The sequence below is a fragment of the Centruroides vittatus genome, unplaced genomic scaffold (genome assembly GCF_030686945.1).
Source record: "Centruroides vittatus isolate TY-2023 unplaced genomic scaffold, ASM3068694v2 contig_18, whole genome shotgun sequence".
NCBI lineage: Eukaryota > Metazoa > Arthropoda > Arachnida > Scorpiones > Buthidae > Centruroides > Centruroides vittatus.
Genome location: NW_027121101.1, coordinates 3,941,394 through 3,957,145, shown reverse-complemented (window position 1 = coordinate 3,957,145; position 15,752 = coordinate 3,941,394). Strand labels below are relative to the sequence as shown.

Below are 15,752 nucleotides of genomic sequence, written 5' to 3'. Positions count from 1 at the left end.
TGTTAGTTGTCTCAAACAGTAGTTGTGAAGAACATTCACAGCACAATGGTAAGTTCTGGAAAAGCTACACCCTCATGTTGTCTTTTGTTGCAGTGTTGCTCACAGTAGTTTCACAGGAATGTCTTTGTCACATTGCCATATTTCCTTGGCATGCCTGGTTTTCAGATTTGCCATCCATTGAGCATTTGTGGGTCCAGATGAGATGTTAACTTTGGCCATCTAAAAGTGTGAATGAATTGGAGCACCAGTTACATCTGTAGAGCATGGGTAAATCTGTTGAAGAATACTGTACAGTACCTGTTTGCATCCATGCACAGCTGTAGATTGCATGTATCCAATCAAGATTTCTACAAAGTACTAAAGGTTTCTTTTAAATTATACTGTTGTTGCATGGAAAATTGTCTTTTCTATGATATTGTAATCACTTAATTAAAGCACACTTAATGATGGTAGTAAGTTTCATTTGATTTCACTGCCTCCTTCTTGATATATAACTTTTTTGTTAATGATTGTATATTTTATATTTGTTTATACAGTATTTATATAAATGTGTACTTGTATGTTAAAAGTAAAATAAGTTGTCTTTTGTATGGACAAGTAAATTTTCTTTAAATAGGATGTATTGTAAGGCATAAAATTAAATCTAATAACTTGTAGTATTTAAATATTTTGGAAATAATCTACATTTGTATTTATAACAAATAAATAGAATAAATCATAATTTAGCACTTCAGTGATGCAAGATGAACAGTTAATGGACAATAGAAGTTTGAATGGATCTACAAATGATGAATGGAAAAATCAAACTTTGGTAAATTTTTAATATTGCTATTTTTTAATTGTATTATATGAAATATTCATACATTAGGTTTTTGCATATTATTCAGATGGCAAAATTTGTAGAAGATCAGTTTCATATGCTTCAACAGGAATTAGAAAGGAGGAGAAAAGCTTTTGAGGAAGAACGCTTACAAGAATTAGATCATATTGAAATGGAAAGATTCCATTTGCAAGAATTAGAACAACAGAAAAGGTAAAAATTAAAGTATTGATTTCAATAAATACTTTATCAATTTTCATTGCTGAATTTGTTTTGGCCAATGTGGTCTATCTTGTTTTATAATGAAGAAGAAATAGAAAGATAACAAGAGTAACTGCTTTTCAATATAAAATGAAACACATCACTGTGTTGGCATTATGGGGGGGAAACTTATTTTGCAAGTACTTTCAACAGTCTAAAACTGTCCTCTTCAGGCAGAATCATTATTAGAGTTTCCAGAGAACAAGACATTTGAATTCGAGAAAGAATCTGAACATCAAGGATGTGTTTATTCTTTCCACTGCTATGTTATTGTTATTGTTTTAACAAAATTTCACTATTTTCATAATAATAATTCTGTTATACACAAGAAGCAGATTGGAAAAAAAAAATTGCTTGGTTGAAATAGTATTATTAGAATAGTAAATTGGACTTTCCATTGGTTATAATGTTTAAAAAAAAAAAAAATCTTTGTACAAAATAGCTTATATTACTTACATAACCCTCTTTTCCATATAAATTATGTATGTATATATTTGACCTTCTGAATTTTAGGTTTGCCATGAGTTTTTTGATAAATATTTAATATTTCAAATTGATTCAATTATAAAAACTCTCAACTTATATTTAATTTTCCCTGTTGAGACCGTTTAAGGTCAAATTTTACAGTAAGCTACTTTATCCAAACAAATGTTTGTTCTTTTTTAAATCAAAAATATAGTTGACCTGTTGTGCACTAAATCTCAATTGTAAAAAGAAAACATGCATGAAAAAAGATAATTGAAGCATAATTGTTTCTGAAAATGGATGTAACATTTTTAATGTTTAAGACCAAGTTTTGATATTGGTTGCACCATTAATTGATTTAATAATATTTTCTACTTTTTTGTTTTTCTGTAAAATAGTACTATTGATGAAGATGATAAAATTAATTTATTTTCTAAAACACTAGGGGAAAATATATTTTAACTATGAAAATCTATTACAATATTTTTTTTCTTCAATATAAATTAAAATTTACTTTCTTACACTTTTAGAAATAGAATATTTATCACTTTTTCATTTGCCAATTCAATTAAGATATACTGAAAATTTTGTATTATTTGATATCTTTCTGTAGAATTAACTGTCTTGTAGAACAGGAAGTTCAAAGAAGATTATTTGAAGAAAAACTGCGGTTAGAACGAGAATATCTGAAAAATGATCAGAAATATTTTAAGAGCTTCCAACAGCATGTTGAATCTAGGCAAGATTATCTTTTTATAATATATAAATATCCATTAATATTGGCTTTACTGTTATAATTTTGTTTGATATAGATTTCCTAATGAAGCCACAACTACTGCGTGTACTTTAAACGTAAGTAAATTTTATTTGTTAAATTGATTATTTGCATTTTATCTTAGAAAAAATTACAAAAACTAACAGCATGTGTTAACATCAGAATCATGTCCGAGAAAATGGAGCAGTAGAATCAATAAAATTTTCAATTCCTTCTTATACAATGAGAGGAAGTGGAAGCGGTGCTCATTATGAATATGAAGTAAAGATTTATGTGAATGCAGACACTTGGACAATCTATCGACGTTACAAAAGATTCCGGGAGCTACATCATTATATGAGGCTAAAATATGGAGACAAGGTAAATGTATCTGTATTAACCACTTAATAATTAGTTCTAAAATTATCTGTAGACCAAATTAACTTTAACTTAAAATATACCTTGAAAATATTCTGGAAATTCAGACCTGCTTGTATTATATATTTATTCCTTCCTCTTTGGCCCTCATAGTCCCTGAAGGACCTTGGCCTCATCCAGGATTTTCATCCATTTCTCTCTATCTTGGGCTTTCCCTTTCCAACAACTCACACCCATCCTCTTCGCATCTCTTTCTTGGTCTCCCTCTTGGTTTTCTCCCCTCTGGCTTTTCTCTGTACACTTGATACACTTTTCTCTCTGGTTCCATCCATTGAAATCTCTCTTTTGATTTCTGTTACAATATCAGGATTTTCATATAATTCTTTGAGTTCTTTATTACTTCTAATTCTCCATTCTCCTCTATCCTTACTGGTCCATATATTCTTCTCAAATCTTCCTTTCAAGTCTTCTCAACTGTTCTTCATGTTTTCTTGTCAGTGTCCAAGTTTTGGAACCATACATGATTACTGGTCTTATAATAGTTTTATATATTCTAATCTTACTGCATCTTGATATTTCTTTAGATGTTATAATTCTTCTTAGCAGGAAATATAAGCTATTATACGTTGTCATTCTTGCCTTTATTTCCTCATCAATTTCATTCTTTTCTGTTAACTGTGTTCCTAAATATTGGAATTTATTCACTTGTTCGAATTTATGGCCCTTTATATGAAGAATTTGTCTACTTGACCACTGGCAATCTTCCCTTGTTAACTTCATATATTTTGTTTTTTCATCGTTAACTGCTAAGCCTTATATATTCATGTTCAGAGAGAATTTTTGTAAATTACAAATATTTTTAAAAACAATTTATATCAAATAACTTGTCTTAAATTTTGTATTTTTTTATTTAATAATATCAAAAATTTAGTTTTAAGATTAAAGGTTAACTACATTGTTTATATATATTTAAAAAAATGACAAACAAAAACTTTTTTTTAATATAAATCTATCCAGGTAGAATTACCATATTTCCCCCCTAGGAAAATATTTGGAAGCAAATCTGAACGTGTAGTTGAAGAAAGGCGAAATCATTTAGAGGTATGACTTGATGAATTCATAGGATGAAAAATTAACTCAATGAACTTCTGTTTATATTTTCTTTTTATTTAGGTGTATCTTAATAAACTTATTTTGATTTGTATGCAAGTTGAAGGCTGTCCTCTACACACTAGACAGAATCTCTGTAAACAAGACATTTATGACTTTGCACCATTCTTCCATAAAGGGTGTTTTGAAACTAGCAAACATGGAACTGGATAGTGTGTGTATGTGTATATTAATCTGCATACAAATTTAGATTTGTGTGTAGAATTACATATTTATTAGTAATTATTAAAAAAATATATTTATCAATCGAGAAATATAATAAGACATTGTGTAATCTTATCATTTGTACCGAATAGTGTTAGTTTGCTGTGGGTTTTCAAATGGGAAGTAAGAATACAGAGATTTCACATATTTTATATATTTTGATAAATTTTAAATAAAGCTTGTAATTTTTGTACATAAGTAAAATAAAATACTGCTTGCATAAATTGTTTAATTATGACATACATTCAAATTTTATAAATATAATTTTTTTATTAAATATACTGGATGACAAAAAAAAATAATGCACCATGAAGGACTTGTTGGATTTGAATAAAAATTGGTATGTTGCATCATCATAGCTAGATATGCAAATGATTAGCTTTTGGGATCAGGTTCTTGTGTTGTATCGCCACCAGAGGGTAGAAAAGTGCTTCCTCTGTCTGGTATAAAGGTGCATGCTGTGACGACTTGTGCATATATCCTGCTCTTGTGTTGATGGTTGTGACTTCGTTGAGTGAAAGACATGCCTTTACGACACATTCGACGGCCTTACACTCAGTTAAGTGAGTTTGAGAGAAGCCACATCGTTGGATTGAGAGGAGGAGGATGATCATATTGCCAGATTGGTCACCATCTGAACCGTTCTGATGGAACTGTTAGGATGTGTTATGAGCAGTGGGTACATAGGGGTACGCATGAACGGCAAACAGGCTCCGGATGCTATCAACAGACCACCAGGCGGGAGGATCGTCTCATTGTATGTCAAGCATGGACAGCACCTACAGCTTTGTCATCTACCATTCATGCAGCAGTAGCACCTGCGTTATGGAACCGTGTATCCAGTCGCACCATTTCCAGGCACTTAGTAGAAGGCGGATTGGTCTCCTGACGCCCAGTATGTGTTCTACCACTAACAGCCACCCACAAACGCCTCTGTCTGCAGTGGTGTCTTGCATGACAATCATGGACAGCTACCGACTGGCAGCGTATTGTCTTCAGCGACGAATCCCGCTTTTGTTTGGGGGCTCACGATGGCTGTGTGAGGGTATGGCGGCTCGCTGGTTAAGGCATCAACCTAGCCTATACTGTGGAGCAACACACGGGCCCAACCCCTGGTGTTATGGTGTGGGGAGCCATAACATACGACAGTAGGACATCTCTAGTTGTCATGTGTACTACCCTCACAGCCCAATGATATGTGCAATACATCCTCTGGCCACATGTGTTGCCCTTCATGGCAGGGCTTCCGACAGGCATATTCCAGCAGGATAGTGCCCGGCCACACACCGCAGCAGTCTCCCAAGCATGCCTATGTAACATTGCCACACTTCCTTGGCTGGCACGATCTCCATATTTATCGTTAATTGAACATGTGTGGGACTACCTGGGACGCCAGCTGCGACAGCCGCGGGATCTGACGCATCTTGAGTCCCAGTTGCATCACGCATGGACAGATATGCCACAGAACATTATACGCAACCTTTATGCCTCCATGCCGAGGCATATCACAGCTTGTATCCACGCTAGAGGCGGCCCAACAGGATATTAGTGCCTGCACTGTATTGAACATTACTGCAAAATAAAGTATGTTTTTGCTTTATGGTTGCAATCATATACCTGTCTAGCTATGACGATGTCACATACCAATTTTTATTCAAATCCAACAAGTCCTTCATGGTGCGTTATTTTTTTTGTCATCCAGTGTAGGTAAAAGTTAAACAGTTCTGCTCAAATGAAAGTCTGATGTTATTAGATGTAATATTTTGAATATATCTGTAAAAAATTCAGTAGTTCATATTGATGTGTAGAAATAATTTACAAATGATTCACATTCATAAAAAAGACATTTCAAATGTGGACTGAAACATTCCTTTTTAATAGAATGCAGCCTAAGTGCTTGCTAAATTACTATTACATAATTTTAATTTTCTCCTGGAAAGTAAATTGGCTCAAATTCAGGTTTGTGGTATACAGTGGTTTGAATGTTACCTCTTCCCAATGTTTCCCCATATGAGTATATCTAGAAAATGTACTGTACGGTACCTCCCTTTCACTTGTCTGGTCAACCTGTATTGTGAGCTCATACAGATTATCACTTGTGCACTGTAAGAATGCCTCCACCTGTGATCTGTTCTTCCATATAATGGGGTGTGTCATCTACGTATCTCTTATACAGTGTGATGTTTGGAAGAAAAGAAGGAACATGCACCAGCTTGAACAGGATATCATTTCTTTTTTTCTTCTGAATATCACACTATGATAAATAAGGTAAACAAACTTTATTTAGATTGTTGTCAGTCAGATTACATTTAGTATTGTGATGACAGACATCAGTGTTTTATTACATTCCCATGTCACTGGCTCTTACGAATGTTGATTCCAGATGCAGCTCTGAAGCCATGTCTAGTTGGTAATCCACTACATATATAATAGCAATAACACAATTTTCTGTTAACAATCTTTTTTTACAAGTTGATCGTTTTTGGTGTAAAATCAATAATTATCAACTTGACATGTTTTGAATGAAACTCAAAATAATAAAAGTGAAATTAGTAGATCATTGACACCTTCAATAAAGTATATTATTTTTAAATATTTTGTCCTAAAATTAATGTTAATGAAATGGATTTTAGTGGAAAAAAACAGTCAAAAATAAAATAATGGATTTTTTATTGATAGTCCAATAATTTAGACACACACTGATTTTTGCATTTGTTGCTTAATATAGCTAATCTATTAAATAAGGTAAGTGAATGTGCAAAAGACCCTTGTGTAATAATCATACCAAGTTCAAATCGGTAAAACTATTTTATGAAAATTCTGAATTGATTTGCATGCAATAAACTTGAGCAACTACTTCATCTTGCATTGTATCATAAAAAATGATTTTAAGAGCTCTATCATCTATTTCTGTTGTAAAGTACTTAATTTTAGTATCTTAGGAAACCGACTATAATTACGGTCGGTGAAACTTCCGTTAACCTAACGGGTACTTTACGCGGATTCGAGATTAGTTTGCCAGGCCTGGGCTTTTAAAAGTGCACCGAAAAATCAGTAATAACAACGATAAATATCAAGTCAAATCAAAAGTTCAAATATATTTAATTAGCAACTAGAACGTACTACGTACAAATGTCAATAATCCAAACAAAATTTATTAACGAAAATCAACAAGTCAACCCGACAATAAACTTAGCTTAACTTAATAGTAATTTCCCCTTTGAAAATTCGACAATCAAATACTTAGAAACTATGAACAAAATCTCTTACTAATTAAACGTCTATCCATCACCTCACTATACGAAGAAACTATTTCCTCAATCCTTTCGATATCGTCAAATCGAACTCCTCTTTAACACCTTGGATCGTCCAATTATCAATCTGGACTTCTATCAGAAAATACTTCGCTTTCGAATTAACCTCGCTCTCACAGTCGCCTCGATTTGGAATTCACCTCGGTTTGGAAATCACCTCTCCTTCTTCGGTTAACGTACGGGTTTTATACTGTGAGGTGACGTCACACTTGAGCTGGGTTACTCCCCTTATTTACATACTTAGTTGCTAACATTAACTTTCTTTTCTGGCAGCTTTAAGTTTCCGACAAAGCTTATAAACCGTTTACAAAATATTTATCATAATTTTCTGGGATGTTTAAGACGGTTTATCAAGTATTTCTCTACTAGTGATTGTGGGGACTCCCCCCTCCATTTTTTTTTCCTGCGGACTGTTACTTCCGCCGGGCAGCGCAAGTGCGCAAGATTTTTCCTACGGCGCTTATTTCTCCGCGAGTTGTTTTATCTTCATTTTTCATTACTAACAAGAGAGTGGTGGGGAACCTTCGTCCTAAATAAACATAAACCCCAAACAAAAGATAATAAAACGGAAATAATAATAAAATAAAAATAACGTTCGGACTCAGTTCCTTACACCCCTTCCCCTTTAGAGAAATAAATTTCTCTTTATTTAATTTTTACTTCGAAATAAACTCTGCTTACAATTGTGCCTTCCTTATACAGTTGCTGCCAGAATCACAACCAAATCATCCCATACAAAGTTTAATTTTGTTTTCTTTTACATAAGTAAGAGCAACTCGTTGATCACTTAATGCTATCTTAAATATTTACTTTACATTTGGGGAATGTTGACATAGATTCGCACGCGATCCAAGGTTGCTGATCATTGTTCACGCTACTTCAATCTGCGTGATTAGGAAGCACTTTAATCCCAAACTTTTTTCCTATTATTATAGCTTCTTTTCCTTCTGATATGGACTGATGGTCAGTTGAGTTAGTGGTTACTATTTTTAGTTGTTGTCAGTAATTATGTCCGTCATGTCATCAGGAAAAATACGTTACTTTTTTTTTTTTCAAACCCCCCCAAACCAAATTCATTTCCCTCTAGAGTTTCCTTGGATTTACAATGCGTGGTCGAACGACTGCCTGAAAGAAAATTTTATATTCACCTATTGGTTTCCTTCTATATCTTTTAGACCTCTTTTTCATACCGGCAAGTTGACGGTAATCCACTCGTTGAACTGGACGAAGTCGTTGATGAATGATTCCGGACGTACGGACTCTTGCTGGAGGTGGTGAAATAGCGGCAGGATCCCTCGTCGGCGATCCCCCGTTGCCCCTATCTGTCGTTGGTAGGGGTGGTTGCGTGCTTCGCCTCGGGAATAAGTTATACCTTTTGAGGTTAGCAATATGATGTCGTCCAAAACTGGCCTTAGTATGGGGATCTTGTACTTCGTATACGACTGGTGATATCACTTTGGAAACTTCGTAGGGCCCAGACCACTTGGGTGCTAATTTTGCACTGTATCTGCGACTAGAGGAGGAGATTGGATGAGTTTTTATAACTACTAAAGCACCCACCTTGAGAATATCTGGTCGCCTTCTTAAATTATATGCCCTCTGTTGCTTTTGTTGGGCCATTCTTACGTTAGTTCGGGCTTGTTTCTGAATCTTTTGCAGTTCCGCCCATTTCTCGGTAACTGTCGTGGGACTCTGTGGATAATTCGTTAATCGGTCCCAGGGAAGTGCAATTTCTCTTCCAAGGTGTAATCGGGCTGGTGTATATTTGGTTGAGTCTTGTATTGACGTCCTCAACGCTAGAGCCAGTTCCGATATATGAATATCCCATTCGCGATGATTTCGCTCTATGTATGCAGCGATCATCCTTCCGATCGTTCTATTCACTCTTTCTGTGAAATTAGACTGCGGGTGGTAAGGTGTGGTCAGGATATGTCGTATCCCAGTACAATTGCATACTTCCGCCATGAGGTGAGAAATGAATTGTGGTCCATTATCTGAAATCAAAGTCTTAGGCATGCCATACCTACAAAAGTATTCGTTATACATACAATTAACAACCTTTTCTGCGGTAATTTTTCGCAGTGGGAAAATTTCTACCCATTTACTGAAGTAATCAGTCATTACTAATAGATACTGGTTACCTTTATTGGACCGCGGATATGGTCCCATTATGTCTACTCCAATTTTCTCCCCGGGTTCAATTAATTCGGGGACTTGCATAAGTCCGGCCGTTTTTCTTTGGCTAAACTTAGTCACTTGACACGTATGGCATCCTAGTACGTATTCTTTTATTTCTTGGCGCATTCCGGGCCAATAGCAGCGTTGCTGGACCTTTCTCGTAGTTTTTCTTATACCCAAGTGGCCGGCAGTTGGATGATCGTGTAGTTCCTTTAGAACTTCTTGTCTTAAGTCTCGTGGAATGACGGGACGAAAACTTCCTGTATCATCTGGCTTTCTGCTATAATACAGGGTTTTATTTATTAGTCGGTAATGTGCCGACTTACCTATTATCTCAGAGGAAAGAGTAGGGTCCTCTGGTAAATCCCCTGTGGCTAAGTATCGGTAGAGTCCGCTCCATTCTATATCATTTTCTTGGGCGGTGATTAAATCTTGTTCCTTCTCAAAGGTTGTTACTGCTAACAATTTTGCGGTTAAGTCTGTTTCCTCGATTTGATGAGGATTTTCAACAGGTCGTCGGGATAACGCATCAGGTAGTTGATTGTTCTTTCCACTTCTATGCTGTATTTGAAAATTAAATTCTTGTAATCTCAAAGTCCATCTCATCAACCTACCTGATAACGTCTTTGAGCTGTTTAGCCAGCGTAGGGCTGAATGGTCTGTGACAACAGTGAATTCAGTTCCATCCAGGTAAATTTTAAATTTTTCTATAGCCCACACTACTGCTAGGCATTCGAGTTCTGTGGCCGTATAATTTCGTTCGGCTGAATTTAACGTTCTGCTTGCGTATGCAACTACTTTGTCCTGGCACAACACTGCTCCTAAACCTACTGTACTAGCATCTGTGTACAAAGTGTACGGTACACCGGATCTTGGTAGCTGTAAAATAGGTGCAGTGATTAACTTACTTTTTAAAGCGTTAAATGCTTGACGACATTCTTCAGCCCACGACCATCGTTTTCGTTTTAATTGGTATAACGGTTCGGCAATTGTAGCAAAATTCGGAATAAACCTACAATACCAACTGCACATGCCTAAAAACGTGCTTAAGTCTTTAGTGTTTCTGGGCTCTGGAAAATTTTGTACTGCCCTTACTTTCTCTTCTTCCGTTTCTATTCCTTTGTTACTCACTTTAAAACCCAGGTAATGGACGTCTGGACGACAAAAATGACTTTTAGATAACTTCACGGTTAACCCTGCGGCTGACAGTCTTTCGAAAACCTTACTCAGATGTTCAATATGTTCTGAAAAGTTAGAAGAGTATATTATAATGTCATCTAAGTATACTTCACAATATTTTCCCCTTTCTTCTCGGAGAACTTTGTCCATTAGTCTTTGGAACGTGGCTGGGGCATTCTTGAGCCCAAACGGCATAACCAGAAATTCGTAGAGTCCACTATGCGTGATAAAGCTAGTTTTCTGCTGATCTTGTTCTTTTAGCGGCACTTGCCAGTAGCCAGACGATAGGTCAAGTGTCGTTATGTAATTTGCTTCTTTTAAAGAATTCAAAAGTTCTGAAATAACAGGTAACGGATATTTGTCAGTTACAGTTACCTGATTTAATTTCCTGTAGTCGACACATAAACGCCAGTCTCCTGTTTTCTTCTTTACCATCACAACTGGTGATGCCCATGGAGAAGTCGATGGCTGTATTATTCCATCTTTTAACATTTCTTCTATTTGCCGGTTCATCTCGGCTAGTTTCACATCCGAGTATTTGTACGGGTGTCCACATACTGGAGATGCCTTATCTGTTACTATGGCATGTTCTATGACATTCGTCAGCCCCGGTTTGTCTGTAAAAATTTGCGGAAAATTAAGCAGAACTTCCTTTAATTGTACTAACCTTTCTCCGCTCAGGGTTGTTTGTAATTTCTCCAAATTAGGTACATTTTGGTCCCTAGTCTTTGGGACTTCCAAAGAAATAGTAGAATTTTGAAAATCAATTTTTAATCCATGCGTCTTGGCAAAATTTCGACCTAATAGACATGGAATAACAAGTCCTTTAACCACTACGCATTCTTGTCGCAGTGTAACGTTTCCAATGAGGATATTGGCCATGAATTTTCCAACGGAAGTTCCTTTTCCTCCTTCCACAGCTAAACGAAAATTAGGTCCGGACTGTAACCGGATATCCTTATTCTTAAGCGATATCTTTCGCCATACTGCATCACTGATTAACGTAAAATCTGATCCCATATCTATTTGGGCTAAAGTCATTACATCATTAATAAAAATTGTTACCTCAGGCAGCTTGGGGGTTTCTGCAATAATCAGTCCTACGGTGGAGGTATTTTCCTCAGTATTGGAGACAGGGTCCTCCTCTTGCTGTCTCCCGTCTAGTTTAACGACATTTGTCTTCTTGTCATGGCCATCTTCGGTCGAGTATTTGACCCTGGAGTCTTAAATGTTTTATTGTTGGTCTGTACTGTTTGTTGTCGTCCTTTTGGGCAAGTGCGTGAGAAATGACCAGTTTCTCCGCAAGAATAACACGTCACAGCTGGTCTTGCTGGAGTAGAATTTTTAGGTTCAGGAGGTTTACTTACGTGGGGCTGACTGGAACTGGTGTCAGAAGGCTTATTTCCACTTCGGCGGAATTCGTACTCTTTAGCAGTGCGTACTAGTTCATTCAGAGAGTATGATCGTCTATTTTCTAAATACTCCCGAAGGGATAACGGCATCTGAGCAACGATGCATTGTATTATTTCTTCTTCTCGTGCGAGAGGTCGCCAAGTGCGATACAGTTGTACAGTAGTCCATATAAATTGTTCTACATTGTTGTTGCCGGTGTAGTGTCGGCTGAAAAGTTCTCGGGCGACGGCTACTTCGTCTGCTAGAGGGGAATACAAGTCCAAAAAAGATCGTTTAAATAAAGGCCAACTGGAACCAATTCTGTGGCGGCCATCGTTTTTCCACCACATCGCTGGGCTGCCACGGAGACGGCTGGCAGCAGTATCCACCCATCGAGCGCTAGGTACTTGGTTAACTTGAAAATATTGTTCTAGGTCCTGCAAGAAATCGGATGCAGCCAAACCATGGACGTATTTGGCGCTGAAGGCACATCTTGCCTTGGCGTTGACGCCTCGGGCCGTACAGCACTAGTAACGTTCGGTGTTGTAGGCTTGGAAATTCCAGTCGTAACACAAGACGTTAAGTGTGTTACTGCATTACTCAAGGTTGACACTTGTTGTAATAAAACAGACAATTGCTGCTGGAGCTGGTTCAGTTCAGCACGGGTTACTGGTGCACTTTCATCCATTTTTTTTTTTTTTTTTTTTTTTTTCTATTACTTATTGTAAAGAGGTGTTATTCCTCTACCAAATCTAAATCGAATCCAAATTATTTAAACTAAACAAATCAAATATCAATAAATACACTAGAATATCCAATAAAAGTCAATTATCGACTCAAAAGCAAAAAGAGTCCCTGTTCGGGCGCCAGTTGTAAAGTACTTAATTTTAGTATCTTAGGAAACCGACTATAATTACGGTCGGTGAAACTTCCGTTAACCTAACGGGTACTTTACGCGGATTCGAGATTAGTTTGCCAGGCCTGGGCTTTTAAAAGTGCACCGAAAAATTAGTAATAACAACGATAAATATCAAGTCAAATCAAAAGTTCAAATATATTTAATTAGCAACTAGAACGTACTACGTACAAATGTCAATAATCCAAACAAAATTTATTAACGAAAATCAACAAGTCAACCCGACAATAAACTTAGCTACTTAGCTTAACTTAATAGTAATTTCCCCTTTGAAAATTTGACAATCAAATACTTAGAAACTATGAACAAAATCTCTTACTAATTAAACGTCTATCCGTCACCTCACTATACGAAGAAACTATTTCCTCAATACTTTCGATATCGTCAATCGAACTCCTCTTTAACACCTTGGATCGTCCAATTATCAATCTGGACTTCTATCAGAAAATACTTCGCTTTCGAATTAACCTCGCTCTCACAGTCGCCTCGATTTGGAATTCACCTCGGTTTGGAAATCACCTCTCCTTCTTCGGTTAACGTACGGGTTTTATACTGTGAGGTGACGTCACATTTGAGCTGGGTTACTCCCCTTATTTACATACTTAGTTGCTAACATTAACTTTCTTTTCTGGCAGCTTTAAGTTTCCGACAAAGCTTATAAACCGTTTACAAAATATTTATCATAATTTTCTGGGATGTTTAAGACGGTTTATCAAGTATTTCTCTACTAGTGATTGTGGGGACTCCCCCCTCCATTTTTTTTTCCTGCGGACTGTTACTTCCGCCGGGCAGCGCAAGTGCGCAAGATTTTTCCTACGGCGCTTATTTCTCCGCGAGTTGTTTTATCTTCATTTTTCATTACTAACAAGAGAGTGGTGGGGAACCTTCGTCCTAAATAAACATAAACCCCAAACAAAAGATAATAAAACGGAAATAATAATAAAATAAAAATAACGTTCGGACTCAGTTCCTTACACTGTGGGGAGAAATAGAAAACTCAGCACATGATAGAAGCAGCCAGATGATAAGTGTTAATTGTTAACTTTGTAAGTTATCTTTATAATCATTTGAACAAGTTAAACTATCTTCAGAAGAGCTTGTGCCAAATGTCCAAATCATATCTAGTCCAAAATGTTGGTCATCACATCACATCAGTACAGCAACTTAGTTTTCTATGAATAGTGAATTTTGAGGTATCTCTCAGCACTGTATACAAGTTAGTTGGTTCTGGGAAGTGACTTCCCAGAAAAAACAACCAAGTGAATTGGAGTCAAGAACATTGTGACCTGACTCAAATTTGGGACTTAACTAATGAGTCTTGATTTAGTCTTCAAATTAATTCTCAGTGTATTTATTAGTAAGGAGACTTGAAACAAATGTCATGCCATGAAACAAAGTCTGAGATGTATAGTGAGGACTGACATCACAATCAATGGATTTTTCAGGCTATTGTATAACCGATATATTAGATTATCTCATGATAATTATGTTTGTTCGTATTTTACAGTAATGGATCCTGATGCCACATTAATGGGTATCAATACTGTATACTCTCGATTATGTGTACAGATTGTCTATGTATATTTATGTCAGGAATACAAATATTAGCATTAAAATAAAAAAAATCTGCATTGTTAACTCTTGCTATTTAAAATGGCATATTGGGCATTAGAACTACTATTGGATAGTCGAGGCATAAGTTAAATGGCCTAACGAGTACAGTAAGTGCAGTCAATTCTTGAACAATATAGCTTTATTGTTTTTTCGTTATATAAGAATGGCATAAGCTTAAAAATATTTTCCATCATTTCCTTATCAATAATCATTCATATAGCAAAATTAATGTCATTTTACAACATGTATTATTAGCCAAGAATGAAGGTTGCCACCACAAGAAATTTGTAGTGAACTGCAAGGCTAGTTAAATGAATTTTTCAGAATTTTCTGTGTATCGAGTTTTATTCAACTCATTTCATATCTAAAGCTTATGTTTTGATGTCGGTAATTAATTATTTTATATATTATGTATAAAATAATATTATATTAAATTTTAATATGAAATTAAAAACAAAAGAAAAATCAATTACCTTTCATTAAAACAGACTTGTGGATTATCTGTGCCTCCACAACCGGTGATTAGCCCAAATAATCGGGAGTATACAGCACTTCAAAAATGAAATTATAAACTGGCTCATGATTTTAACCTCGTCAAACATGTTTAAGATACTTTAAAAAATGAATAATTATTCTTGGATTTCCTCTTTACTATTACAGAAATTCAGATTTGTTTTACAAGAACAGCATTTAACCTCTCAAATCTTTGGTGGTAACCTTATTTGCAGCATGCCAAATTGTTGTCCCTAAGTTCAATAATAATTTGTCATGCTTTATTGCTTTGAAGTGCATCTTACCATTGAACTTTTACGAGCTAATTTTTTGCATTAAATACTCAATGTATTTTGTTGTCTTTTCATATATTATTCCAATAATATAATTCATTAGAATGCACTTACCTTGTAAGTTTTGTTAAAATCCAGAGGGAAACTTGAACTTTATACTCTAGGACTCAAAACTTATCACTTAAATGTAAAATATATGTTTTCTAAAGGATTCTTAGAAGAATAGATTTGAGTATCTTAGATTTAATCAAGAATATAAACTTTAAAAATTTTGAAATAGTATCTCTGGAAATACTTGAGACCAAGAATGTTTTGGGTTTTG

General features: G+C 35.5%; 1 protein-coding gene across 2 annotated transcripts in view; it reads left to right on the top strand.

Annotated features, from left to right (window-relative positions):
* Positions 1–4,172, top strand: part of Klp98A (kinesin-like protein 98A) — a 55,394-nt gene extending 51,222 nt beyond the window's left edge. Inside the window, exons 27-34 of one of the 2 annotated variants that reach the window (XM_067263802.1) lie at positions 727–811; positions 888–1,033; positions 2,160–2,285; positions 2,359–2,398; positions 2,484–2,681; positions 3,696–3,779; positions 3,852–4,004; positions 4,145–4,172. In XM_067263802.1, the coding sequence (XP_067119903.1) occupies positions 727–811; positions 888–1,033; positions 2,160–2,285; positions 2,359–2,398; positions 2,484–2,681; positions 3,696–3,779; positions 3,852–4,001 (829 nt within the window). In that variant the 3' untranslated portion in view covers positions 4,002–4,004; positions 4,145–4,172. Of the gene's footprint in view, positions 1–726; positions 812–887; positions 1,034–2,159; positions 2,286–2,358; positions 2,399–2,483; positions 2,682–3,695; positions 3,780–3,851 lie in introns of both variants that reach the window. The other variant, XM_067263801.1, reaches the window with a different exon arrangement.
* The last annotated feature ends 11,580 nt before the right edge of the window (positions 4,173–15,752 follow it).